The sequence below is a fragment of the Dryobates pubescens genome, chromosome 1, assembly GCF_014839835.1.
Source record: "Dryobates pubescens isolate bDryPub1 chromosome 1, bDryPub1.pri, whole genome shotgun sequence".
NCBI classification, from domain to species: domain Eukaryota; kingdom Metazoa; phylum Chordata; class Aves; order Piciformes; family Picidae; genus Dryobates; species Dryobates pubescens.
The window spans coordinates 4,171,890-4,198,862 of record NC_071612.1 but is presented as its reverse complement, the minus strand read 5'-3'; the positions used below and the strand labels follow the sequence as shown (position 1 = coordinate 4,198,862).

At 45.5% G+C, this 26,973-nt stretch overlaps 1 protein-coding gene across 1 annotated transcript in view; it reads right to left on the bottom strand.

The window, feature by feature from the left end:
* Nucleotides 1–19,646: 19,646 nt before the first annotated feature.
* Nucleotides 19,647–26,973, bottom strand: part of LOC104305110 (contactin-3) — a 134,252-nt gene continuing 126,925 nt past the window's right edge. Inside the window, exons 19-21 of the mRNA XM_054180035.1 lie at nucleotides 24,790–24,902; nucleotides 22,507–22,675; nucleotides 19,647–21,889 (exon numbers count right to left, since the gene is read on the bottom strand). Coding sequence (XP_054036010.1) covers nucleotides 21,789–21,889; nucleotides 22,507–22,675; nucleotides 24,790–24,902 — 383 coding nt within the window. The 3' untranslated portion in view covers nucleotides 19,647–21,788. The remainder of the gene's footprint in view (nucleotides 21,890–22,506; nucleotides 22,676–24,789; nucleotides 24,903–26,973) is intronic.

The window sequence follows — 26,973 nt, the reverse complement described above, 5'->3', positions numbered from 1 at the left end:
TGAACAACCCTCCCTAAATGGTTTAACCTATTTGCTGCTGATTCCCTGTCTTTAAAGCCTTGCCAGCCCGTGGCATCAGTCACTGCAGCTGCTGTGTTTGTGGGGCGCTTTTGAACCGCAGCGCTCCGTAATGTTGCAGTGGAGTGTGGGTCTGTTGAGACATGACAGTACAGAATGGGGAACTGATCCTGGCTTGGCTTTGAAGATGTTGCTGGCAAATCCTTCTTCTCATCCCTCAATGGGAATGGGAGACTTGGACTCCTCATTGGTGTGTGCCCATAGCCATATGATGTAGAGTGAGCTGCAGTGTTTCTCAGCAAGGAGCCAGCCCCAGCTGAGCACCTCCTCTCATCTTGGCTGGAAGTGATGAGCTCAGGCAACTCAAGGAAAACATGTCATAGAATCATGTTTGGGTTGGAAAAGACCTCTAAGATCACCAAGGACAGCTGTTAACCTATGACTACCATGGCTCTTAAACCATATCCCAAAGTGTCCTGCCCACATGTTTCATGTCCTTGTGCCATGGACAGAAATGTCCCTTGCAAATCCTGGTGTGATTTCACCAGCCCCTTGATGGTGCTAATATGGAGCTGATTCATTCTCTGTAAGGACAGAGTGACACTGTAGTGCCAAGTCACTGGTGAGACACCAGTGAGCTTCAGCAGGATGTCAATTTACCCACTGTCTTTTAGTTCAAGGTCTAAATCTGTGTTTCCATGGATGCTGGGTGCAGAGCAAGTGAGTCAGGCTCAAGACTGGGTTGGCTTTGGAGTTTTTTTGCTCCCTAGAACTTGAACTCTTCCAAAAACTCACCAGATTTCTGTAAATCTCTAGGGGAAGAGTTAAATCTGTTGTTGCAGTAAAACCTCATTACAGACTTGGTGTTACATTTCATAAGGGATTAGTTTGTGAAGCATCTGTTATTGCACTTCCAGAGAAGGTGGAGAGCAGAACTGCAGAGAAGCTTTAAGTTGAGTTTGGGGGATCAGGCATAATTAGCAAGTTGCTGAAGACTTGCCATGTGCTGTAATTAAAGGGCTGCTGTCAAAGGCCAAGCAGCCATAAAAATGTACCTTCCTCAGCTGCTGTCCCCTCTGGTGAGTTCATCTTAATTTTCAACCTTTGATGGAAAATTGAATTTTGAGATGGAAAAGGGCATGTCTTATTTTAGTAAGACCTTGCTATCTCTTAGTGCTTTTCTGGGGATATCCAAGCTGCACAGGCTTAGGAGGAAAGGAGCTGGGTCCTTGACATATCCCTCAATCTCTCAAATTATCAAAAGGTCTCTGTAGGGGATGTGCTGACAGCAGGAGAGGGCAGGCTGGGTAAGTGGCCTTACCACCAGTTGTTCAGCTTGTACAACTAAATGTGCTGTACCACTGGGTCCACTTGTAGCCAGGACTTTAATTTCCACTGGGAGAGAAGCTCAGCTGCACAGATCAGTTTGCCAGCTGGGTGGTGATAGTCACAGGACTGTTTTGGTTGGAAGAGACCTTTAAGATCATCAAGTTCAGTTCTTCAGCCAGCACTGCCAGGTCACAGTTAAATCGTGTCCCTCATCACATCTCCCTGGCTTTGAAACCCCTCCAGAGATGGTGGCTTCAGCACTACCCTGAGCAGCCTGTTCCAGGTCTTCACAAGCCTTTTGTGGAAGAAATTGTCCCTCCTGTTCCCTGGAACAACTTAAAACCATTTACTCTTGTCCTGTCACTTATTCCTTGGGAGGAGAGAGCAATCCCCACCTTGTTCTAACCTCCTTTCAGGGAGCTGTGGAGAACAAGGAGGTCTCTGAGCCTTCTCTTCAGGCTAAACTAGCCCAGTTTTCTCAGCCACTCCTCATAAGGCTTTTTCTCTAGATGCTTCATCATCTTCAGTGCCCTTCTTTGGACCTACTCCAGCACCTTAATGTCCTTCTTGTAGTGAGGTGCCCAAAACTGAACCCTATATTTAAGGTATGGCTTCACTAGTGCTGAGTACAGACAAGGGCATGATCACTACCCTAGTCCTGCTGGCCTTGTTATTTCTGATCCAAGCCAGGATGCTGGTGGCTGCCTTGGCCACCTGGGCACACTGCTGGCTTGTATTCAACTGGTTGTCGACCAACAGCCTCAGGTCCTTTTCTGCTGGGCAGCTTTCCAGCCACTCTTCCCCTAGGCTGCAGCGTTGAACGGGGTTACAAGTTAAATACAGATGTTGCTGAGACAGATTTCTTTGGCAGATGTAAGAAGATTTCTAGGAAGGGAGCACTTGAGTCTGTCCCACTTTGGTAGCTGTTAAGCTTCTGAAATGTAAGGAAAATTTGACCATGAGCTTGGATATGACCTCAGCCCAAGGCGGAGAGGTACCAGAGGTGCTCCTAAGGGCAAACATGAGTGCCTGGCAGCTCCAGGCTCTAGAGGTGTCTCCGTAGTTCAGAGGTGTGTTAGGTTTGCTGGGATCCTTCAAGGAGCTCTGCTGCAGCAGGGCTGATCTCACTCCTGTTGCAAAGTCCATCTGGGAGCATGGGTGGTGTTTGAGCAGTGCCTCCATCATCCAGCCATGTGCTCAGGCAGAGTGCTATCACTAGCTAAAGTGCTTTTGAACTGTGCAGAGCTGCCACTGGCTGCTCTCTCTGAAGTGCCTACAAGCTAGACAGACCCTGTAGCTCTCCAGTCACCGGGTCAGACCAGGCTTTGAATACTTTGGATGCATTCTGATGAACTTGGTGGTCTTTTTCTTTCCAAAGAATAGGAATAAGAGATCAGCAGTTAAAAAAAAGGCAGGGAGAAGAAAAACTTTATCCTTCTGTTGTTTCCTTTCTAAACAACATTTTATTTGGTGTCAGTGTTAATATTGACAAGTGCATTGCAGGCTTTGCAGGTGCTGGTGTGTAGGGTTTGGATGTTTAATGCACATAGTTTAGGTGGCATGCATGAATCATACTCCCTTTGCCTTTGTTATGTTAATGGGAGAAGGAAGCTCTGGGATTATTGTGTTTTTATTTTTTTTTACACAAAAAGTCAAAAAGAAAAAGAAAAAAAAAGAAAAAAGAAAAAGAAAAAAGAAAGAAAAAAGGGGAAAAAACAAAGAAAAAAAAATGGAGTGAAGACTTTTTATTTAAAAAAAATAAAAGAAAAAATCAAGAAGGAATAAAAGAAAGGAAAAGGGGAAAAAAAGGAAAAGCAGAAAGGAAAAGAAAAAGGAGTTAAGACTTTTTTTTCTATACCAGCAGCTAATGAAGAGGAAATAATGATGACTCTGCAGTGTGATGTGTATTAGAGCACTAATTAGACTATAGCAGAAGTGCTTACGGATGTCTTCCAGACACCTGCTTGGTAATTTCCAGCCCCATGAGTTAATCCATTTACCAATGCACACATGACAAGGCAGAGCTGAGACTGAAATATGAAATGCTGCACACATCAGCCTTCACTTTTCTCTTGTTGTTTGTCCAGCTTTATGTATGATTAAGAAAAGTATAATGTGGGTGGTCGCTGAACAGCCCTGCTCATGGGCTGGGCTTTCTACAACTACCTGACAAGAAGTGGGTGCTGGTCTCTTCTCCTAGCACTAGGATGAGAGGACCTCAAGTTGTGCCAGAGGAGGTTTAGGATTGGATATTAGGAAAAAGTTCTTTACTGAAAGAGTGGTCAGGCATTGGAACAGGCTGCCCAGCTTGTGAGAGGTTTGGAGCACAAGCCCTGTGAGGAGAGGCTGAGGGAGCTGGGGTTGCTTAGCCTGGAGAAGAGGAGGCTCAGAGGAGACCTTATTGCTGTCTACAACTACCTGAAGGGAGGTTGTAGCCAGGTGGGGCTTGGTCTCTTCTCCTGGGCAGCCAGCACCAGAACAAGAGGACACAGTCTCAAGCTGCACCAGGGGAGGTTTAGGCTGGATGTTAGGAAGAAGTTCTTCATAGAAAGAGAGATTGGCCATTGGAATGTGCTGCCCAGGGAGGTGGTGGAGTCACCATCACTGGAGGTGTTTAAGAAGGGACTGGATGAGGCCATTGGTGCCATGGTTTAATTGATCAGATGGTGTTGGGTGATAGGTTGGACTCTGATCTCAAAGGTCCTTTCCAACCTGGTCTGGTCTGGTCTGGTCTGGTCTGGTCTGGTCTGGTCTGGTCTGGTCTATTCTATTCTATTCTATTCTATTCTATTCTATTCTATTCTATTCTATTCTATTCTATTCTATTCTATTCTATTCATCCCTGGAGGTGGTCAACAAACCACACAGACATTGCACCTAACACCACCTTGCCTGTGGTTTAGTGGGCAGGGTGGCCTTGGATTGATGGTTGGACTCAGTCATCTTAGAGGTCTTTTCCAAACTTTTTGATTCTATGATTCTGTTGTCCATTTCAAGAGTACAGAAAGGAGTTGGGTATGTGGTTTTTTAGCTTCTCTGTGACCATACAAAGACCTTAATTGGTTTTAAGGCAAGAATTCCCAATTTAGACTGCTGTCTCACACATAAATTAGTCCAGGATGTGCTGTGCTCTGTATCTCCAACACGTGCTTATCATTGATTGATTTTTGAGTGTGTGTTTTTGAGACCATTAAATCATACACTAGAGACAATAGTGATGGAGCACTGGAGCAGGCTGCCCAGAGAGGTTGTGGAGTCTCCTGCTCTGAAGACTTTCAAAACCTGCCTAGATGTGTTCCTGTGTGGCCTGCCCTGGGTGATCCTGCTTTGTCAGGGGGGTTGGATTTGATAATGTCTGGAGGTCCCTTCCAACCCCTAACACTCTGTGATTCTGTGATTTGGAGCTGTTTGTGCCTGAAAGCCTGAATTGATCCCAAATGACCACGCTAAAGGTGAGCAACCCTGAGTCAAAGCTTTTAAAAATGATTTCTTTTTCTCTTGACCATGAAAATTTTCAACTGATGCACTAAGTCCTGGGTCAGTCAGATAAATGCAGCATGACCACCTTTGCCATAAAATTACACATTTAAAAGTAATGTACAATATTTCCCTTTGACAAGTGTGTCACAGAGAATTCTGCTCTCTATTTTGAAATTTTTGGTGTTCTCTGCAATTTTATGCAACCCCATTTCAGGTGGTCGTTGTGAGCTGCATATGTTTCCATCCCATATCAGATCAGTTTTGCCTTACAGGGATGCTGCTGCTTTGTGTGACTTCTACTCTGTGCCCTGAAAGTAGCAATAAACTTAGTGCAGCATGGGTGGAAAGGTTGTAGCTGAAAAGGAGAAGAGTTCTGGGGAAGTTCAGTGGTAGCATTTGAGTCCAAGAATGGCAACAGATTTATAATATGCCCAAGGACCAAATGGGAGGGAAGAGGTGAATGCAAAGTGGTGCAAAGTTACATCAGCTGCCATAAGGAGCATGGTGATGAGGCATGGGTTTGATGAAGGAGAGAGGAAAAAGGAGAATCTCTTCTCCTCATCTTCCTCAGCATGTGGTCTGATCCAGCCTATGGTCCTGTGCTATGTGGTGGATGTACAACAGGACTCCTGAAGGCACTACCAAGGTGCTTTGGGGCTGGGAGGGCTCTCTGATGCTGGGTTACAGAGCAAACACCCAAGACTTTGCAGCACCAAATATTATCTAACAGATGCCCCAGGGTCTGCAGTACTGGAAGAAGATCCCTTGGGTGGGAGGTTTACAGACAGAAAGTAACAGAAAACTTACTCCAAGTGCAAGATAAGGGACTTATGGAGATACAGACAAACAAGCAGCTAAGAAAGCCCCAAAACCCCAAGCAATTTTGTCATGTTCATTGTCAGGGTAAGTAGTGGTCTCAGCACACCTGGAGCCTCAGTGCTGTCAGCACTTGTGGAGGCAGCAGAGCATAGCAAAAATGCATTCTTGCAAGGGAACTGCGAGGCCAGAGCCTGACTCTTTCAAAGCCCCAGGTGGATGTTCTGCCTTGCTAAGTGAGTCTGCTTGGTTAGTGCCACCAGCTGTCTACCCATTGCCCCTGTGTAACGCTGGTGGTGCCCCTGAGAGCTGTCAGTCCTGAGCTCACCCTGCGGTGAAGCACCGAACAAGTACAGCTAGGACACAAGTCAGGCCTGCTCATCTCTGGAAGAACATTCTTCTCAGGCTAGGCATTCTCCTTCAGTTGTCTGAGGAACTGCCTCAGCTGCAGAGGGAGGGGAAGGAGGGCATCTCCAAACAGGTCTTTCAAAGTCCTACTCCATGCAGTTATGCTGGGAAGTCTGAAGTATCTGAGGAGTTTTTGCCACTGCAGTTAGTATTGGGGGGTGGGGATGTGTGTCACTGATGGAGGTGTGTAAGGTGAGCTGTCCCCACCTCTGTCTGCCTCCTTTCTTGTGGCTTTAGAATTTGTGCTCCACCCCAGAGGGGATGGTACCTTGTGCTGTCTCAGCAGCATATGGGAGATAAATGAGCAGTCCAGAAGCACTGCAGTAACAATCCTCTAGAGGGTTCCTGCTCCTTGCTGCAGTTGAACCAGTCTCTCCAGAGGTCCTTCCCTGTGCTCCCCAGTGCAGTTCAGGTGAATCCAAAGATCCCAGCTTCTATTGCTATTTAGTTGCTCATCTATATCAGAGGTGGACTTTGGCATAAGCCATGCCAATCTGATCACAAACCCAAGCAAACCATCATTGAAGTCCTTCATATATTGGCAGGCAGAAGCAAGCCCTCCCTCTTATCCATTCTGCATACACATAATTTTTCTGCAGCCTTCATCAGCACCAGGAGCTCAATAGCTGAGACCAGTATTTCTGTCAGTAAATCAGGTGTGTGGATCTGCCCCTTCCCTTGATTATTCCAATATGCTGTCACAACAGTGTTTCTCATTTGGAGGACAATGACAAGGGTCATAATTTTATTCTTTATCTCCCTCTTCACCTGTTCCTTAATGCTGAAAAAAGGGAGGAAATGGCATGTTGGGAAGCTCAGTGATGTTGATGACAACCTTGCGATGCTCACCCATTTGTCAGGACATCATGAGAGGATGATGAGGAGTGAGGAGCACAGAGCATAGCTGAGTGTCTGTGTCTTGCAGTCCTGGCTGGCAGGTGCTGGTGCTTGTGAGGTGGTGCTGTTGATGGTGGGAGGGAGGAGGTGGGCTCCCTCCAAAGTGTGAAGTCGCAGGCCAGGAGGGCAACAAAGCTGGTGAGGGGTCTGGAGAACAGGACTTCTGAGGAGCAACTCAGGGAACTGCCATTGTTTAGTCTGGAGAAGAGGAGTCTGGGGGGGACTCTGCATTGGTTAGGCCACACCTTGAGTACTGTGTCCAGTTCTGGGCCCCTCAGTTTAAGAAGGACATTGAGACACTGGAACGTGTCCAGAGAAGGGCAACAAGGCTGGGGAGAGGCCTTGAGCACAGCCCTATGAGGAGAGGCTGAGGGAGCTGGGATTGTTTAGCCTGGAGAAGAGGAGGCTCAGGGGTGACCTCATTGCCCTCTACAACTACCTGAAAGGTGGTTGTAGACAGGAGGGGGTTGGTCTCTTCTCCCAGGCAACCAGCACCAGAACAAGGGGACACAGTCTCAAGCTGTGCCAGGGGAGGTTTAGACTCGAGGTGAGGAAAAAGTTCTTCACTGAGTGAGTCATTCGTCATTGGAATGGGCTGCCCAGGGAGGTGGTGGAGTCGCTGTCCCTGAAGGTGTTCAAGGGGAGATTGGACATGGCACTTGGTGCCATGGTCTAGTTGTGAGGTCAGTTGGGACAGGTTGGACTTGATGATCCTTGGGGTCTCTTCCAACCTTAGTTATACTGTGATACTGTGATACCTCATCGCTCTCTACAACTCCCTGAAAAGGAAGTTGTGGTTAGGTGAGGCTTGGTCTCTTCTGCCTAGTATCAGGTGACAGAACATGAGGAAATGGCCTGAAATTCTTCCAGGAGATGTTTAGGTTGGATATTTTAGAAAAATTTCTTTACTGAAAAGGTGGTCAAGTATTGGAACAGGCTGTCCAGGGAGGCGGTGGAGTCACCATCCCTGGAGGAGTGCAAAAAATGTGCAGACATGGCACCTGGGGATACGGTGGTGTTAGGCTGATGGTTGCACTCAATCATCTTTGAGGGCCTTTCCAGCCGAAACTATTCTATGAATTGCCATGTCAGGCAGGAAATCTTCAGCCTGGTCCAAAATAGGTCTGCTGGCAGAAGATGAAAAAGGAGTTTCATGAAAATGGAGTTTCAATGTCTTGAACTTCCCTGAGAACTGTGTCGTGAGAAGGCCGGGGAGATTCGTTTGGTTGTTTTCCAGTCGTGCTGCATTTACATGCCTAAAATGACTCAGCTGTCAGAGCCCTGACAAGTGCTAAAAAGCTCCTGTTAAGGTCACTGGTATCAGAGAAGTGTCTCTCACACAACATCCCAGTGTAGCAGGGCCACCGTCTCTGGGAATGGGGGTTGATGTCAGACACTGTTTGCTACAGACAGGATTGTGACCCTGGCATCCTGGCAGGGCTGAGCTGGAGCTTTCCTCACTTCTCCTAAGGAGAGCTGCTGGGCAACACTGCTCCAGCTAAGTGTGAGAAAAGCTCTAAACATTCCTGACCTTTAAATTCAGGCTGAAGCAAAGAGATCTACTGCTAACTAAAAAAAAAACCCATCTGGGCTTGCTTTCATGTGTCTGAGCACCCAGGGGGTAGCTGTAGCTTACCATGCAAATGCAAGGCTCCCTGCAGGACAGCCCAGCTTTGCAGCAGCTCTCACTGCTCACTGCTACCACTCCTCGCCCTGCTGTTCCTCTGAAAAGAGCCTCTCTGAGGAAAAGTTTCCCACAGTCACAAATCCAACTGATGTGCTTAAAAAAAGGAAGAAACAGCAACTGAAGAGTTTAATTCCAAAATCTGTGGTGTCCATTTCCAGCCTGAAAATCAGCAGCACCTCTGGTGTTTAGAAAGCAGCCCCCTGCTCCCTCTCTTTATGTGCTTTTTGTCTTTTCCCTCACCTGTTTAAGTGAAGTCAGGAGCCAGGAGTGCTCTCCTGCTGCAGGTGTGCAGAGGAAGGTTTCCTGTGGTGAAGACCAATGCCTCAGCACCTTTTGGCACATTCATTTGTGTGTCTCTGGTCTCTGTGTCAGAGTGACCATGCTCGCGTGACAGGGTTCTGGACACATGGAGAAATAGATGTCCAAGGGTTTTTAGAACCATTTCAGTTGGAAAAGGCCTTCAGGATCATTGAGCCCAACCATTAACTACCAAATCTGTTGTTAAATCATGCCCTTTCCCTGTCACTGATGAAGTGTGCCTGTAAAGCCCATGTCTGGCAGGTCCCTTCCTGGAGGTCACAAGTGTGATGTGCCAGCAGCAGAGTCTACTTGTTGGAGTAATGTTTATTTGGTACTTCAAATAGCTTCCTTGAGCCACATGGACATCATCATCTTCTGCCTTTAAAGCCATGTGTGATGTGTTAGTGATGGGTGGAACACCAGTGAAATTTGACATTTCTCTAATACCTTCCAGTTTTCTTCTCTTCTAATTTCAGGTATTTCCCATCTTCTGCTCCTGCCATATAATTCCACTTTTTAAATATATTGTTCCTCATGGTGTCTGCTTATATTTTGAAGCTTGTCTGGATAATTTGACAACAGGAGACAGCATAAATTATGTGAGCAATTTCTCTCCTCACAAGCTGATCCCAGCCCTGTGCTGCCATGATAAGGGCAGTGAGACAGAAGCTGCTTTAGTAACAGCAGGACATGTGTGACAGCCCTTCAGCTGCACTGTGACCAGAGAGCAGAGCATGTGCCCTGTTGGAAAGGACTTGAAACTACATAGAATGGGGAGGGGAACAGCTTCAAGCCTGGCTGTGGTCTGAAAGCCCTCTGAAGTGGGGTTTGTGGCAATTCAGTCTGAAAGGTGTAGTTGTGGCTGTGCCATGAACTGTATCTAATGGAGCTAACTAGAAATCATGGTGTATTCATCTCTGAAAGCTGGGTTTTCATATCAGACATCCAGCTGGAAATTCAGGTATGTGTTAGAGAGGGTTCTAATCCCTGAAGCTTCAAGAAAATCAGAGACATTGGATTAAAACAGCTTGAGCATGGCAGGGATCCAAACCTGCCTCTCACTTCCCAGCATATTCTCGACTTTGGGATAGTGATCACAAGCAGCAGCATCTTGGTTCTTGAGCTCAAAGAACATCAAGAGTTCTGCTGTTTCCTTGAAGGAAAGGGAGGTACTGGGAAGTCATGCCCTGCTCCTCATCTCAGTACCTGGTGAGGCTGCACCATGATGCTCATATTCAGAGGTCAGCCTCCTGACCCCTCTGTCACCTCTCTCATATAAACAATCATTAGAGACTAATTGATAATCTTGAGGACTGGCAGCGGTTATCTGGGACAGATGGCCTCTGCTGGGAAACCTCTGCCTCTGATAGCTGCAAAGCATGACATAAGTGTCATCTTTTCAAGAAAGCCTTTACCAGATGGGTCTAATTTAAAGCATGGCCTTTCTCCTTTCTTCCTAGAGGATAGCTCATTAACTGCAGAACAGATAGCTCTGCTCCTGAGAGGGCAGGCAAGGGTGGGTGTTTGATATTGAAACACTTATGGATTTGGTTCCAGCACATGAGTGAGGAAAGATGATGAACTTGTTAGAATAAATGTCAATAAGTGTATTGAAGTTCTCATTATTCTGGCTGTGCTAGAGCTGGCCCAAAAGAGACCAATTCCTGAGAAGTACGTTGTGAAAAAAAGTCTTTCTTATGTTGATTTTTATTATTGCTCTGCACTGACCAACTCAAAGGCAATTTGTATCATCTCTCATCAGTCCTATTAGTAGACTGCTGCCAAAATTGGTGCTCACAGCTGAGGAGCTCAGGGAGCAGTTCATAAGAGGAGGATGAAATAAAGTCCTTCCCAGGGCTGCCTGCACGAATCTGATTGTTTCTGGCAGTCATTTCCCAGTCAGTACTAGGGAAAAAATTCTTAACTGAAAGAGTGGTCAGACATTGGAACAGGCTGCCCAGGGAGGTAGTGGAGTCACCATCCCTAGAGGTATTCAAGGAACATGTGGACATGGGACTTGGGGACATGGTTTAATGGCCATGGCAGTGCTAGGCTGATGGTTGGACTCAATGATCTCAGAGGTCTTTTCCAAATGGAACAATTCTATGATTCTCATAGTCAGGTTGGCCATTTGACATTTGAACCTTTGGCTTATTTGGCTGGGCTCCTTGTGGTCCTTGGTTTGCTCCTTGGAGGTGTCATCCCCAGGCTGCCATGGGATGCTTCATTCTTCTCTCCTCTTGTGCATCAAAATGGCTCCCAGGGATTCTTCTCCTTGAGGCAGGAAGCCCTGAAAACTCTTCATCTTTTCAATTAGTTGCATTCCAGACCATTCTGCTTGCCAGCCTTGTCTCTCTTCTCTTCCATAAGCTGGAACCGGGCCCCTCAGTTTAGGAAAGATGTTGAGTTGCTGGAAGGTGTCCAGAGAAGGGCAACAAAGCTGGGGAGGGGTTTGGAGCACAGCCCTATGGGAAGAGACTGAGGGAGCTGGGGTTGCTTAGCCTGGAGAAGAGGAGGCTCAGAGGAGACCTTATTACTGTCTACAACTACCTGAAGGGAGGTTGTAGCCAGGAGCTGGTTGGTCTCTTCTCCCAGGCAGCCAGCACCAGAACAAGAGGACACAGTCTCAAGCTGCACCAGGAGAGGTTTAGGTTGGATGTTAGGAAGAAGTTCTTCATAGAAAGAGAGATTGGCCATTGGAATGTGCTGCCCAGGGAGGTGGTGCAGTCACCATCACTGGAGGTGTTTAAGAAGAGACTGGATAGGGTGCTTGGTGCCATGGTTTAGTTGATTAGATGGTGTTGGGTGATAGGTTGGACTTGATGATCTCAAAGGTCTTTTCCAACCTGGTTAATTCTATTCTATTCTATTCTATTCTATTCTATTCTATTCTATTCTATTCTATTCTATTCTATTCTATTCTATTCTATTCTATTCTACTCTGTTCTATAAAACATCTCTACTCCCCTCCCCAGCTGAACTAAAAATGCCTAATTTTATACACTTTTTACAAGCATGTCTGCACGGTAGAAATGAGGAGTTCTTGCTTATCCTGTGTTATGTAAACATTTTTGTGCTTCTAGAATGAAGTTTTCCTTTCCCTTTAATCCATCTCTCTTGTAGTCAGTTTAACCTTCAGAAGGAGTCAAAAGAGATTCATGGATGCCCTTGGCATTATTGCTGAGGAAAGTTGGAAAGAGAAAAGAGAGAAAAGAAAACTCCAAATTAGTGATCTAAGCAGCTCATTATAAATGGATGGCTAGCTAGAGGAAAAGGTTGTCTGTTGGTGTCTTTTAAAGCAAATTTTTCCTTAAAATAGCTGAGGCCGAGTGTAAAAATAGCATTTGCCATGTTTACAAAGCATTACAGGATGAAAGTGGTTCTTTTCCAGCAGCCTGGGAGGTAGCTGTGTCCCATCTCTGTGCCATGGGCAGGAGATTCAAAATTCATCCCCAGGGCTGCAGTGAAGGGACGAGGTGGGATGTGGGGCAACTCTGGGTCTGGATCTGTGGTGTACCCCCAGCACACATTCACCCAGTGGTGGTGACCATCACCAGTGGCTGCTATGGTCCCTTTCAGCTGTAGGTGTTGAACAGTATCAGCAGACAAAAAGGAGCAGTTGGAATCTGGTTAGAGGTGATTTTCTCAAGAAATGGATGCTCCTGGTGGAATACTTCCCTGAAAATGTTAATTATGCTTCTTTAGAAGTATGGTGAGAGGTGAAGCAGCTCATGTAGGGAGGAAGCAGAGAGAGACCTGGAAAAAGTCTGTCTCCCGTGGGTTTTGCTCATTAACCTGCTAAGTGGAGGAGGCAGTTTGAAATGCTGCCGAGGCACTTTGCCTGCAAAAACTGAAATGGGTCTTGGACTTCATATATGGTAGTGCCAGTGGTCATAAGAGTACCTTATAGGGATATGGTTTAGTAGTCGACTTGGCAATGCTGGGGTAATGGTTAGACTTGATGATCTGAAAGGTCTTTTCCAACCTAACTGATTCCATGATTCTATAGAAGAATATACACATGATGGAAAAGCTAGAAATGGTTGGAATTAGGTGAGTCAGGCTCCTGGGGCTAAGTGGTGAAGTCAGCTTTGGGTTTGTGGCTGAATGGTGCCCTCTTTAGTGCCATCCACCGTGAAGGTGAGGCTGGAGCCAGGAAGGGGTCAATGTAGTTGATGGGGACAAGGTGTGCCCACAGGGAGCTGTGTGCCGACGTTGCTTTGCTGCACCCCTGCTAACACCCCAGGGAAGCAGCTGGGGAACACTGCCAGGTCCCCTTGGTTCAGTACCTCCAGGTGCTCTGTGTTTTTCCAGGCTGTGCCATGGACTCCGTGCCTGCTGCACAGGGTGACCACTATGGCTGCAGATGGAGTCTCAGACTCTGATGTGTCTCCAGCTCATCAGTGTGTGCCCATTTTTGAGCAAGCTGTGCAGCATGTAGGCTTCACCTCCTTCCAGCACCTATTTGATGAAATGCTTTCAGGAGTGTCAAGTAGGGCTGTGTTAAAACCCAGCCCAAATCCAAACCCAGATAATCAACGTCCTTTAGCAGTGCTGGTTGAGCTTGTGAATATGAATGAGTGGAAAACCCTAAAGCTGTGCTTGGGTTGATAGGCAAAGATTAATATTCACTGTAAATGAAAGGGAAGGGACACTTTGTGTAGGTCATACATGAGGAGGATTGCTGGAGAAAATTAAGGAGATTTCACTGGAATTATTTTTATCCTCCTGTATCTTTGTGGCCGGAGTTTTAGCTGATTGCTTTGGGCAGTGCTGGCAGAGAGGATGAACAATCTTTCCAAAGGAAGATTTTAGCATAGCCTCAAACACCCCCAAGAAGAGGCTGATTCTAGTCTTCATAGCTAGGACCCAAAACTCCAGTACTAGCAGAAGCAGCAGCAAGCAGTCTGCAGTTAAAAAATGTTTCTAATTAACAGTTAAAAACTATTTTAGAGAAGATAAAGTAGTAAAGACTTTGCTACTTGGCAGTATTTTGGGCAGAAAGGATGATAGCAGAAGGTCTGGCTGAACTCATGCTTCTGTGCCATGATTGGCACTACTGGCACGATTTCCTGTCTGGAGCAAATGTCTAGGTGGGTTTATATAGGTCCCACATGGATGTTTGCAAGGGTGTTTGTCAGGGTGATCTTCTACAGAAAAGAGGGCTTGTATTAAGAAAAGAAGCAGCTGACAATGTTAAGAGTCAGGGATGTGAAAGCAAGAAGGGACCACTGCAAACCACCCCTTTGAGTGTCTGCCTGAAGCCTTCTGGTGACATTCCTGGAAACGCTGTCAGAGTAAAACTTGGCTGAGCTTTGCTCTGCCTCCGTCCTCTCCTTATTGCAAGGGCTTGGTGGATCAGCCCCAGTCTGCTGAAACTGGGGTAAGGGTTTGATTAGGCTTGGCTCAGGCCCTCAGCGCTGGGTGCTCTGGTTGCTCAAAACCAGGTAATTAATGGTGCTTTATTTTTCATGTTTCCAAGGCAACACAGAAGCCTCAAGACATTGTCTTCCAGTGCATGAACAGAAGCTTTTGGCTGCTGCAGAAGAGTTCCCCTCTGTCTCATCCGAAGCTGCTGTGAAGGTACTCAAGCCGCATTTCCTGTCGTTATAGTCGATTTACAGCTAATATGCAAAAAAGTAATGAGGATCAGATGCTGCTGCTGCTGAAATGATCTCTTCTCACTGCAGAGGAACTCATTCAATCTGCTGAGAGCTCTGCTGCTCACATAGATAATTAGTGTTGTGACAAGTTGTCTCGGCGGTCTCAGACACAAGTCTCACTTTAAGTGCCTCAGTTTGGTGGCAGTATTAGGAAAGGTGACAAAAGTTATTTGTCTGCTTTACCCACAACCCCCCTTGGATTGTTAATGAGAGACTTTTTTGTTAAACACCTCCTTTTTGATAAACTCCTTCACAGGTCCTCAGCTGGGAAAATGATTTATCATTTTAACATAAAAGACATGAAAAAGAGGTTTCCCCCCTTATTTTCTCTGTCTCTTTTCTTTTTACGTCTTTAGTTGATGTAAGAGGCCATTGCTTGTGTGCCAGCACAGAGTGGAAAGAGCCCCTACAGTGAAATCACCAGGGAGAGCAATCCCCATGAGCATCTTTCCTGCTGTCAATATTCCTCCCCAATTAACAGGCACAGGGAGCAGAGGTAGCTGCTCAAATCCCAGGGGAGCATTTGCTGGCACCTTCTCTGGGGGTGACAGAGAAATCAATCCACACTTCTATTGTGGCCTCAGAGCAGAGAGTTCAGAGCACCTAAAAATAAGTCCCCATGCCTGCTTTGAATCCCTCTGTGTCCCAAAGTAGGAGGATGCTGCACTAAGTGCTGAGGGAGAGCAGGGAGCTGCTCCAGAGCACAGCTGCCAGTTGCTGTCATTCCAAGGAAGCATTGTTGGCAGTTAGGGACACGGTTTAGTGTTGACCCTTCAGTGCTAGGTCAAAGGTTGGACTGGGTGGTCGTTGAGGTCTCTTCCAACCAAATGTATTCTGTGATTCATTGTTTTGTTTGCATTTTTATTGATGGCCAGAAAGTTTGGTAGCTGATTTTAGGTCCACTTTTGACCAAGTGTGTGCAAACCCTCCCCTTGTGCTGCTGTGTGATTCTAATCCTTCACCCTCAGTTGGCAGTGAAGGGGGAGAAGGAACACTACGTCTTTTCGCCTCCTGCAGATGAGTCGTTTTGTGTCCCAAGGAGAGTGGGATTTGGGAAGCTGAGTGAGCAGCAAGGAAGACACTGAGGCGCTGGAGTGGGTCCAGAGAAGGGCAATGAAGCTGGTGAAGGGTCTAGAGCACAAATGTTATAAGGAGCAGCTGATGGCACTGGGGTTGTTTAGTCTGGAAAAAAGAGGCTAGGGGGTGACCTTCTCACTCTCTATAACTCTCTGAAAGGAGGTTGGAGCCAAGTGTGTGTTGGTCTCTTCTCCGAAGCAGCAAGTGACGGGGAAGAGGGAAACAGCCTCAAGTTGCACCAGGGGAGGTTTAGGTTGGACATTAGGAAAAATGTCTTCATCAAAAGTTTGTCAAGCACTGAAATAGGTTGCCCAGGGCAGTGGTTCAATCATTGTCCTTGGAGGGATCTGAAAGCCATGTAGATGTGGTGCTGAGGGACAGGGTTTAGCAGTGGACTTGGAAGTGTTGGCTTAATGGCTGGACTTAATGAAAAGTTGCTCATTCCTGATGGACAACTCTGGAATGTCCTCCTGTCCCTAGGAGCTGCTTTGAGTTTAAATCATTGTGGACCAAATTAATGAGTATCTTGAAGTTGCACCCTTTCTGTTGGCTCCTAACAGGATGCTTTTAATTCCTCCTCATGCAGCACTTGCCAGTGCCTTGATGTTCTCCCACCCAAAGCGGATTAATTGCCGAGATGGAATGAAGAGCACAGCGCAGAGAGCAGGCATGGTCCAGACCTCACAGGACTAATTATGCTCTTAAAGGGTAAGGAAATAATCTTGGGTGCATTGGGAAGAAAGTGTTTTGGTAATGCTACATAGGGTTGCTGGCATGGCTCCTATATTTGAGCATTTAAACAACAAAAAGAGAGAGACTTTCAAAGATACTTCTTGACCTCAAATAGCTCAGCAAGGAGCTCAAGAAAAGAAATTTAATACCAAATGAGTTTATCAACTTTTGCTGACCCTTAGCGATGGGGATAAACAAAGGAGAGATGCACATGAAGGTCCTGTGAAATTCTAATACTAAAAGACTCTCATGCACAAACTGGAAAGTCTCAAACCAGAGAGTTCAAAACCAAAGCAAATGAAGAGCATGGCATGAATTACAATAAGGCCATCACAGACACTGCAACATGGCAGCTAAAGCTGATGGAGAGGATCCCTGAAAGGAGAGTTTTTTGAGGGGAACTTTTTGGAGCACCTAATGAGAGGCAGGAGAGAGTCAGAGGACTGGCAATGCACTGCCGCTGTCAGCAAGAGGAAATCATGAAAATAGACTCAAAATTGGAGGTTATTTTAGACTGGCATCAACGTGTGTTTGTGGGAAGTGCACTTATGCCCAGACATACACACATACTCTGAGCACATCTCCAGATAGCTGTGTTCCTCTGGCAGAGAGGACATGGTCCCTGCTGCTGAGGTCTCCTCCACTGTGCTGGCTGCAGTTTGCAGCGCTAATTCCCTGCTGAGAGGCAGGACAGTGGCTGTGCAGCTCCCGGGAGGACCCAAGGTCTGTACTGGAGAGGATGTCCTCTGCCAAGGACAGTGTGAGGGGACATGCTGGTCTTTGGGAGGGCTGCCAAGGGAGCATCTGTCTGCATTTCCTCATCCTGCAGCCAGTGCTTTGTCATGGAGTGCTAGTGACCAGTGATGCTAGCCAAGGATGTGGGCACCTTGCTGACCTTGGGAGAGACTTCCAAGCCAAAGGTGAGACATAAACAGCACCTCTGAGAAGCAGCTCCAATTATGTGCAGGGTGCAGGCAGCCTCTGCTTGCTGAGGCTGCTGAAATAGGTGTTAAGCTTAGAAAAAGACAAATGTCTCTTTTTTTACAGGCTGTACATCCTGCTTCCTGGAGAGACCCAAGCTGCACACACGCCAGGGAGGCAGCTCCGAACTGTGAGAAGTCTTTGAAGCAAAGCTGTGCTCTAAGAGGGTAAGAGAGCGAGCTGGAGACCCAGTGAAGAGCTGTGCCATCTGCCCCCTGTCATGCTGCAGCTTGCACTTGGGTAGGCATCAGATTTGAAGAGCAGTGATGCCTCTTTTTGTCAAGCAGGCTGACTAAAACACCAGGAGCCTACATCCAGATCCAGCTCTGCTAAGCACATCCTTGTTGTTGTTTTTTTGTACCGCTTTTCAGGAGTTCAAAGCATTAGCACAAAACCATGGAGGAGGTTGTTTTTCCTAAGAGAGCCAGTGCCTGTTTACAAACTCGTTCTATTTTCACAATATTTGGCTGTTATTTATTGGAGACAGAGAGCTGTCAGGTTAATGCACTCCCTCACATAGGACCGTGTGCTTTATTGCCTGTTATTAAGACATAACATACACAAGCTGACAGGCACTGCCCATGTCTGTGTGCCACCAGCACAAGGCAAATTAAGTAGAAAATGGAGATATCCAATGTTTTCTAGGGCTAGAGGGAAGTTTTTAACTTAGTTTGTATTCATAGCAGTAGTGGTGGGATTGCAAGCTCTAAGGAGCTCTCTTCCAACCTCAACAGTTCTATGGTTCATAGGGGAGCCTGTGTGTTCCCAACATATCTGAGAGTAAATTGTCCAAGGAAAAAGTTGTTTGTGTTTTTGTTTTAAATTCTTATGCCAGCTCCAGCTGAAAAATCCACACTCTAGAAGCACAGGGGGAGTTCTCAAATGCCCTGCTATAAACAGAATGAAAAATCTTCACATTACTCAGGTGGCAGAAGAAACCCCTCAGAAAGCAGATCTTGGAGGGGAAGGGGTTGTATGTGTGTGGGGTGGGGATAGCAATGCAGGGTGAGAATCCTTAAACCCATACCTAAAATAACCTAACAAGCAGCCCTCACCCTCCAGACCGTCAAATCTCAGCACTCCCCTCTTCCCTCCTTCTCCAGCTCTACTCAACTTTGGGCTTTGGTAGCCTTCACCACCCCTGGAGGAACAGCTACATTTTTGGGCAAGGTATTAAACCCACACACTTCACAGTAGTGTTTTCCTAAAAACCTGTGACTCATCCTACTGGAGTTCAAAGAACAGCAACTGTAAGTGATAAAGTGGTGGCTATTTTTGGTGCAAGTGGGATGGCAGAAATACCTTCCCCACCATCCCCAGTTCCAGGCAAACAGTCATCATTGACTTAATTTCTTTTCTTTTTCTCCTCAGGTCTGAATTGCTGATCTTGGTTAGCCACAGAAGCTGCTCTGGAAAAACCTTTTGAGAGGTAGGCTGGCTTAGGGGCCTCTCACTTTACCCTTTAGTGGCCTTTCACCTTTTCCTCTTTAAGTTCCCCAGTGACAATTTTATTTTCCCACCTCTCCCTGCAGAATCAAGGCAGATTTATTGCCACAAATAAACACTGATATCAAGTGCATTAATTAACATGAGCTGAGGAACAGAGATCAGTTTAAAGGAAGATTAATCAGACCATTGGGGGGGAACACAGAGCAGGGCAGGTGTCCACCTACAACCACCTGACAGGGAAAACACCGTTTGCTCGAGAAGAATTACTTTGGTCTTGCCTCTTTGTATGCATTTGTAGAGGTGCTGGGATTATTGTTAACCCTTACTGCAGCATCTGGATTAGTTCCCTGCTATGCAGGAAGAAGAGAGGATTTGAAAGTATCAAATAGTTCTGTTTTGCCCATGTTCCTGGTGAGGTTTTTAGTGCTAGAATGCCTTGGGCTTTATGGGAAGGACTATACCATCTGTAAGAGAACACAGGCCATGCCATGCAGCCTAATGCTAAATAGTGATACACTAAATAAATAAATATAAAGGACAAACTCTTCTTCAATATAATTTCATTATATTTTTTTTTAATTTCAGAGAAGAGGAAACAGCCTTACTGCATATATGGGAAATGAAGCCAAGGGAAGGGAGGTGGTATTTTGTCCAGCGTGCTGCAAGCCAAGTGGGCAGCTCAGAAGCTCAAGCACAGCCTTGGGTCCCTGCTCCGTGCATGTCTGACTCCTCCAGGCCATGACTGGGACACATTTACATCCTTGCTCCTCTTCACCCTCCTGCCCTGTGTTCTGTGTAAGTAGGTCTGGATAGGTGGGGTGGGATTGTAATCTTTCAGCAGCAGAACCACTGAGAGGGAAACCACTCCTACCCCAAGTGCCACTTAGTGCAGATATGATGGAGATCTATTGAGCAGTCAGCACAGAAAGGTCAGGAGACACAGTAAGCACTGTCTGTAGCTGCAGTGAATCCCCATGTGTGCAAATCTCTAATATGACCAAGCAGTAATACTCTGCAATATTCTGCTCTCCCTCAATGTAATAAATATTTTATTAGAGTAATAGAAAAAAATGCATACAGATAACCATAGGATACACACACAGCTGGAAGTTTAAGGATAAATTTCAAACTTTTCAATATGAAACAAGGTACTGGGCACATATCTCATGGAGATATATAACTAGAAATTAAAGACGACAATGGAATCACATGGAAATGGCAATACAGGGACAGGGACTAGAATGGTGTGGGATGAGACTAGAAAGAGTCACCCTTTGTTGCATGGAACATAACTAGATACCAACTAGTAACACCTGGTTTTCCATCCCTCCCCCACCCCCCATTTGCAAGTGTCTGCAAACATCACTGGTTAGCCACATTGAAAAGCAACTAGCCATTTATAACTAGGTATGTACAGTATATACAGAGCCTGCTTACTTCAACACTTAGCACAGATGTCCATCTGGATGTGATACTAAGGTGGTGATTTGCTATTTGAATGCATATCCAAAGTTTTGTGGGTTTGTGTTTTTGTTTACAGTGCTACCCTAATTTCATTAATCCTGGTTCTCTCCTTTTGTAGCTGTCTGTGTTGGAATAATGTTGTGAAAGGAAAACCAAACTCTTTAAAAGGGTTTGCTTTATGTCACGTGAACACTACCATGGGTGTAGGCAGCTCTCTACATTGATTGGATTGGCTGATTGGACTAAATTCACAACTAGAGAAGTCAAATGTACCAGGTTTAATGGATTTTTAATGTATTGCTGTGAAAGAAAATGGATTTCTCTGTGACAGCAAGCCTGAAGCATCTTTATGTATTTATCTTTTCTTCTAACCTATAGTATTGCCAGCAGCTTAGCAGCAGTGGGGTGCATGAGAGTGCCAGAGCAGGTGAAGTAAGTTTTGAATTGGTTCAAGAGCAGTGGGAGGGGAGTTATGAATGTAACACCGAATGAGGGATGATCTCACAGTGGAGACGACAGAGCAAGATGATTCGGGCTGCATATTTGGAAGCACCACATCACAAGGTAGGGAGGTGGTGGTAGTCCCTTTTCATAAGGCCGTGGTGCAACTGCATCTCAATAATGCTTGCAGCTGGGCACTTTTGTTAGTGAAACACTGACAGGAGTTCAGAGAAGGGCAACAGAATGATCCTGAAGGAAGGTGGGAGAATTTGGTAATGAATGAGGAAGCTGGATAAGAAATGTAAGGTGGGTACATAAGGAAATCAAGTTCAAAATGTCTTGCTGGAGAGGAGGGTTGGGTGTTGCAAAAGGTGGGTGAATATACACTGTGATCAAACAGAGCCACCTTTGAAACACAGCTCTATTCTGAAGGGTAGTAGTGGAAGCCTGCCTCTGGGACAGTCCAGCCTGGACTAACATCCATAGTGGCACTGCTCTCTACCTTTCCTCTCTGATTTCTTGCGAGATTTAGACTAATTTCTATAAATGGCAGTAAGGAAATTGATCCAAACCTATTGGATTATGACAGTGTCTTAAGGACAGCCTCTTGGTCAGCATGTTACCAACTGACTGAAAAACCACAGCCCTGATGTCATCCTGACATCAGAACAACACACCCAAAATGATTCAGTGTCACTGCAAAATGGAGCTTGTCACTGAGCTCTTCCTCCTTGCTCTGGTCATGGTGCCACTGCTCTCTGTCTCTCACATTGTAGCTGAAGTACGTCATATGTAAACTCCTTTGGTTCAAGTATTAAGGCATTCGGGATTCCTTTTTAAAGGATTTGCTAAACTTTACAGGAGAGTTTTACTTCAACCTACAGTGAAATATAAAGAATTTAAAAACACATCAGGATAGAGGAAAAAAAACATGCATTAACCACTGCAGATTTCTTGAAACCCCCAGCACTTCTCTGTAGTAACAGATGCTTGCTCTGTTTTTCCTTCTTTTTCCCCCAGCAAACAAACAAACAAAAAAAGCATCATCACAACACAGAGTTAAGAGTCAAGGAAAACAGTGTTGGCAAGAAGCTGGATACACTGAAGATACTCAAGACTGATGGACCAGAACCTCTTGCATCCATACCTGTGACAAATGAAAAAGGTCAGGATTAAATTCATGACTGTCTGCTGTGCCAAAAAAAAATATAAATGACTGCTCTTCCTACATGCTAAGCAAAAAGGGTTGCAAAGTTGTATCTCTGACAAGCAAGGAAAACATGCAAAAAGACAGTGAATGTTTTCTGACTGCAAAATGCTGAAACTGTATGAATGCTCTTGACTTTCAAGGTAATAATGGGGGGGGGGGGGGGGGGGGGGGGGGGGAGGAAAAGTGTGGAAAAACAACGTGATCTTTTTCATACCAATTTTGCTGGTAATGTACCAGTTCAAGAGAATGAAGTTTGCCATGCATGAGGGCATGAAGACTCTTAATTGCTTTTCTTTTGATTACCTTTTTTTTTACCATACAACACACACTATTGCTTCTCTTCACCTCCCCCCCTCCCATCAGTAAGGACTCGTTTCCTGCAAAGACAAGCTGTGGCATCTGCAGGGTGTCAGCTGTAGATTTAGTAATGACTCTCTACACCAAGGCAGAGAGCTGTGTCTCTATACCATGACCAGCATGAAGGAGGTGCTGGCATTGGCAGGGGACACTATATAAGCATGTGATAAAATAATGGTGATTCAGCTTTAACTTACTAGCTAGCCTGGGAATCAGGATCTGCTCACTGCTGGCGCCATCTCCACCATCAGTTGTTGCTTTCACTTCAATGATGTAATCTTCATTAGACTGCAGCAGAAGTTCAGCAGTTGTCTTGTCCGTGCTCAGCACATTCATACCGGGCTGGCTGCTGGTCCTGTACAAAACCTGCAACGGGAGCCAAGAGCTGCAGTGTGACATTGCTCACACTGAGCAGCAGATCCTGTGTTTCTTAGAAACAAGGTTTCAGACTTTAAAAGGATGGCATGAGAGGAAAGAGCTGATTTGGGGTTAATATTAGGGGGCAGAATTGCATTAAAAGGAGGAAGGTAACATCAATCACTCTCTTATTGCAGCTTTAATCTAAAATGACATGATGTGTAATGATCACACATGAATAATGGAATCTGTTAAGTATCTTGATGCTGTATTGTTCTAGAAATTATCCCACCATTTGGAATCTGTCATTACCTAGATCAGCTTATGCCAATACATAGCTTGGGAAGGAGTAAAGTAATCAAAATTACAGCTTGTGCTTGGAAGATGCTCTGCAGGTGCTCAGTGATTATTTTGCCATGAAACTGAACTGCATTTGGCATCCCCTGTTTTAAGGAGCAGGAGCCTTCTCTGAACTTCACAGCCTGCTGCTCAGTATGATCAGGCAGGAAGGATTTAAGAGCAACATCCGCCTCCCTTTGCTCCTGAAGGCTGGATGAACCCCTGAGTTCAAACTAAGTTCTGTTAAGGCCCTTGCCTTCTGCGATAAACCCAGCCCCCATAAGTGCTTTACTTCAGTAAAATTAAGCATCTTTATCAAAATTCAGCTTACCCTCAGCAATGTTTGCTATCCACAGGGGAACCTGGAAGTGGTGTAGGAGGCAGCAAGCAGTGTGAAACTCTGCAGGGTGTGTTTTTAGGTCAGCTACCATCGATGGAACTGGATGGCTGTATCTGAGCTATAAACAGGTATTTCTTGCCAGTAAACTTAGAACACTGAGTAGTCAGATTTTCAGCATGAATCTTTTATGCAGGAATATATCATGTGTGATCCAGCTTCTGCAGCTCATCATGAACAGCCTCAGCTATTCTCCTAAACGCACTTAAGGTACCTGACACACTGAAACACTTGTACATTTGTGTGCTGATCAGAATTGGAGTAGATGCAGCAATCTAACTGCTATCAAGACAATGAGCATGTCCCTCAGCAGGTAAGAAGAGTGAGATTTAAGGATATCCTTTTGATATAGATGGTATTACTAACTATTAATAAACTGCACCCATTAGCTATATCTTAGGTTAATTGGGTTCTTTTAAGCTGTTACACAGTTGGGGAAGTGTTACAGAGTTATAATGAGTGTTGTTAGATATGTTACAACATCCAACTATTACACATCTGGGTAAATGGGATCCCACGAGCTAGCAGCAGTGCCGGCAGCTCCTGGCTTTGCCTGCATGAGGAGGAGAAGGCATTTACTGGACATTAAAGGACCACAGGTTGTGAGACACTGTTAGAATATGATCTAGTTTCTGTTCAAAGGAGGCACTACTGAAATGATTCAGAGGTGGTAGCATGCATCCTGTGGACTCCTGCCTTGCAAACAGACAAGACAAAGCAAAGGCATCCTGGCCTGCATCAGGAACAGTGTGGCCAGCAGGAGCAGGGAGGTCATTCTGCCCCTGTACACTGCACTGGTTAGGCCGCACCTCGAGTACTGTGTCCAGTTCTGGGCCCCTCAGTTTAGGAAGGAGGTTGACTTGCTGGAGTGTGTTCAGAAAAGGGCAACAAGGTTGGTGAGGGGCTTGGAGCACAAGCCCTATGAGGAGAGATTGAGGGAGCTGGGGTTGCTTAGTCTGGAGAGGAGGAGACTCAGGGGTGACCTTATTGCTCTCTACAACTACCTGAACGGGGGTTGTAGTGAGGCGGAGGTTGGTCTCTTCTTCCAGGCAACCAGTACCAGAACAAGAGGACACAGTCTCAGGCTGCGTCAGGGGAGGTTTAGGCTGGAGGTTAGGAGGAAGTTTTACACAGAGAGTGATTGCCCACTGGAATGGGCTGCCTGAGGAGGTGGTGGGGTCGCCGTCGCTGGGGGTGTTCAGGGCGAGGCTTGACAGGATGCTTGGTTGTATGGTTTAGTTGATTGGGTGGTGTTGGATGATAGGTTGGACATGATGATCTCGAAGGTCTCTTCCAACCTGGTTAATTCTATTCTATTCTATTCTATTCTATTCTATTCTAAAGAGAGGATTGCTTTCAGGTATTTTTCTGGTCTGTTTTCCCTTACCTTGTACCCGGTGACCTCTGATTCATTCTCCATGGCTCTTACTTCCTCCCAGTTGAGGATTACTCTGGAGTTGGTGACATTCCACACAAGGTTTCCCGGGGGTTGACTGGGTGCTTCAAATACATAACGAAAGCATGACTTAAATTGGCATTAGTGATTTATACAACAGTAGGAAATAATAGCTCAGGTAATTGCCTGTCATTATATGTCAGATGCAAAAGCAACTGAAAGGCAGCCTCTTTTGTACACTTTATGGTTCAGAGACTGAAGTGGAAAAAAAGAAGGAAAAATAGAATGGCACAAAATGTTATTTCTGAAGTTATATTACCTGGTGATGTCTTTCCATAAATACAGCCAGACAAAAGCACAGATCTTAGGACATGAGTGAGCAATTAGCACAAATTCTAATGATGGTAACAGACAATTTCTAGTTTTAGTATCCTGCCAGGACTAAGCAAATACTACACAACAGGTTGTGTGTTTGTTAGACAAACCTAGTCTTAGTGACTATTCCATTCCACACACTGTGCTGATTAACATCTTTGTAATGGGAAAAAATACTTGACAGGTTTTTGCTGCTCTTCTAACTTGAGCTTTGAGTCTGAAATGCCGTCTGTACCACTTCTGTCCCTGCAGCTGGAACAACAGTGTGCTATGGCCAAGTAAATCTGTTGGGGTTTTTGTTCATTATCAATCTGAGACTGTTAGTTTCAAAAGCACTAGCATGCTTTTGGCTGTCCACTTCAATGTACCTTGAGCTGCCGAGCTTACAGGGAAGGAAAAGGTAAGGACAAACCTCTTAAGATGCCTCATGTTGGTTTGCTAGAAAGTGGGTCACACAGTGACACAATCAATGATTAAAATCTTTTCTAAATGTGTTAGGGAAAACAATTTACTGTTGCTGTCACCTAGTGGAGGCAACTGCTGCTTAGGTGGACTACGCCATGCTTTGATGCTGAAGGTTTCAGTAGTAAACACTGACAGGGCTTTTAAACACTCTTATTTTCAAACTCTCTCACACAGGTAGCTCCCTACCTCCTTTACATGAGCAGTCAGGTCAACCCCCTCCTGGTTATACTTCATAACAAAAAGCAGACACACAAAAAATAAAATCTAAGAATGAGCCTTAAAGGAATGATTCTGAAGTCAAGTAACCACTTGCATGTATGTATTTGCCAGCATCTGCCCTGCTTTATATACTAAATAGGATTTAACCTGATACACTAATAAGCCCCTATGTGTAAATGTAAGAGGAGATTGTTTTACTCCTGAGAATTCAGTGTTACAGCATATCTGAACAGTTTCCACACTGAGATATTAAAGCTGAGTTTCAAAAGAAATGAGTCATTCTTTTAAATCCACAACAACATACTAATATGACAGCTGAAAAAATGAAGAGTAATTATAGCTAAAACCCCCATAAGCCTCTATCTACCACTTGACTTTTGGAAGTGATTCAGTAGGCTCCAATTCACTTCACATACCAAAATCTCCACTAATCTCCAATCTTCAGAACTGCAGAACATAATCTGTAATAGGTCAGATCCTGAACCACCACCACCTCACCTAAGTACGTGCCCAGTGCTAAGCATGCACAAAGCTACGTGCATTTCTCTGAGGCTCCTCAGATGCCTGGTCACATACTCTAGTGCTTAGAATTGATGGATGGAACATTTTCTTGTATTTTAAGACCTTCTAAATAAGAAATAAGTGTAATATCTTCTTTTATAAATGTAGGCAGGTCTTCCTCAATTGCCTGCCATTTTATATAGTGTCCAGTTCTTGTGTCCCCAGAATAAGGACAGAGAGCTATTGGAGGGAGTCCAGAGGAGGCCACAAAGATGATCCAAGGGCTGAGACACCTCTGCTGTGAGGATAGGCTGAGGGAGCTGGGGTTGTACAGCATAAAGAGAAGACTCTTGGGGGACCTTAGTGCTGCCTTGAAATACCTGAAGGGATCCTACAGGAAGGCTGAAGAGAGACTTTTCGTAAGGGTGTCTAGTGACAGGACAAGAGGTTATAGCTTGAAGCTGAGGGAGAGTAGTTTAGACTGGACCTTAGGAAGAAGTTCTTCAGTACGAGGGTGGTGAGACTCTGGAATAGTTTGCCCAGGGAGGTTGTGGATGCCTCCTCCCTGGGGGTGTTCAAGGCCGGGCTGGATGAAGCCTTGAGCAGCTAAGTCTA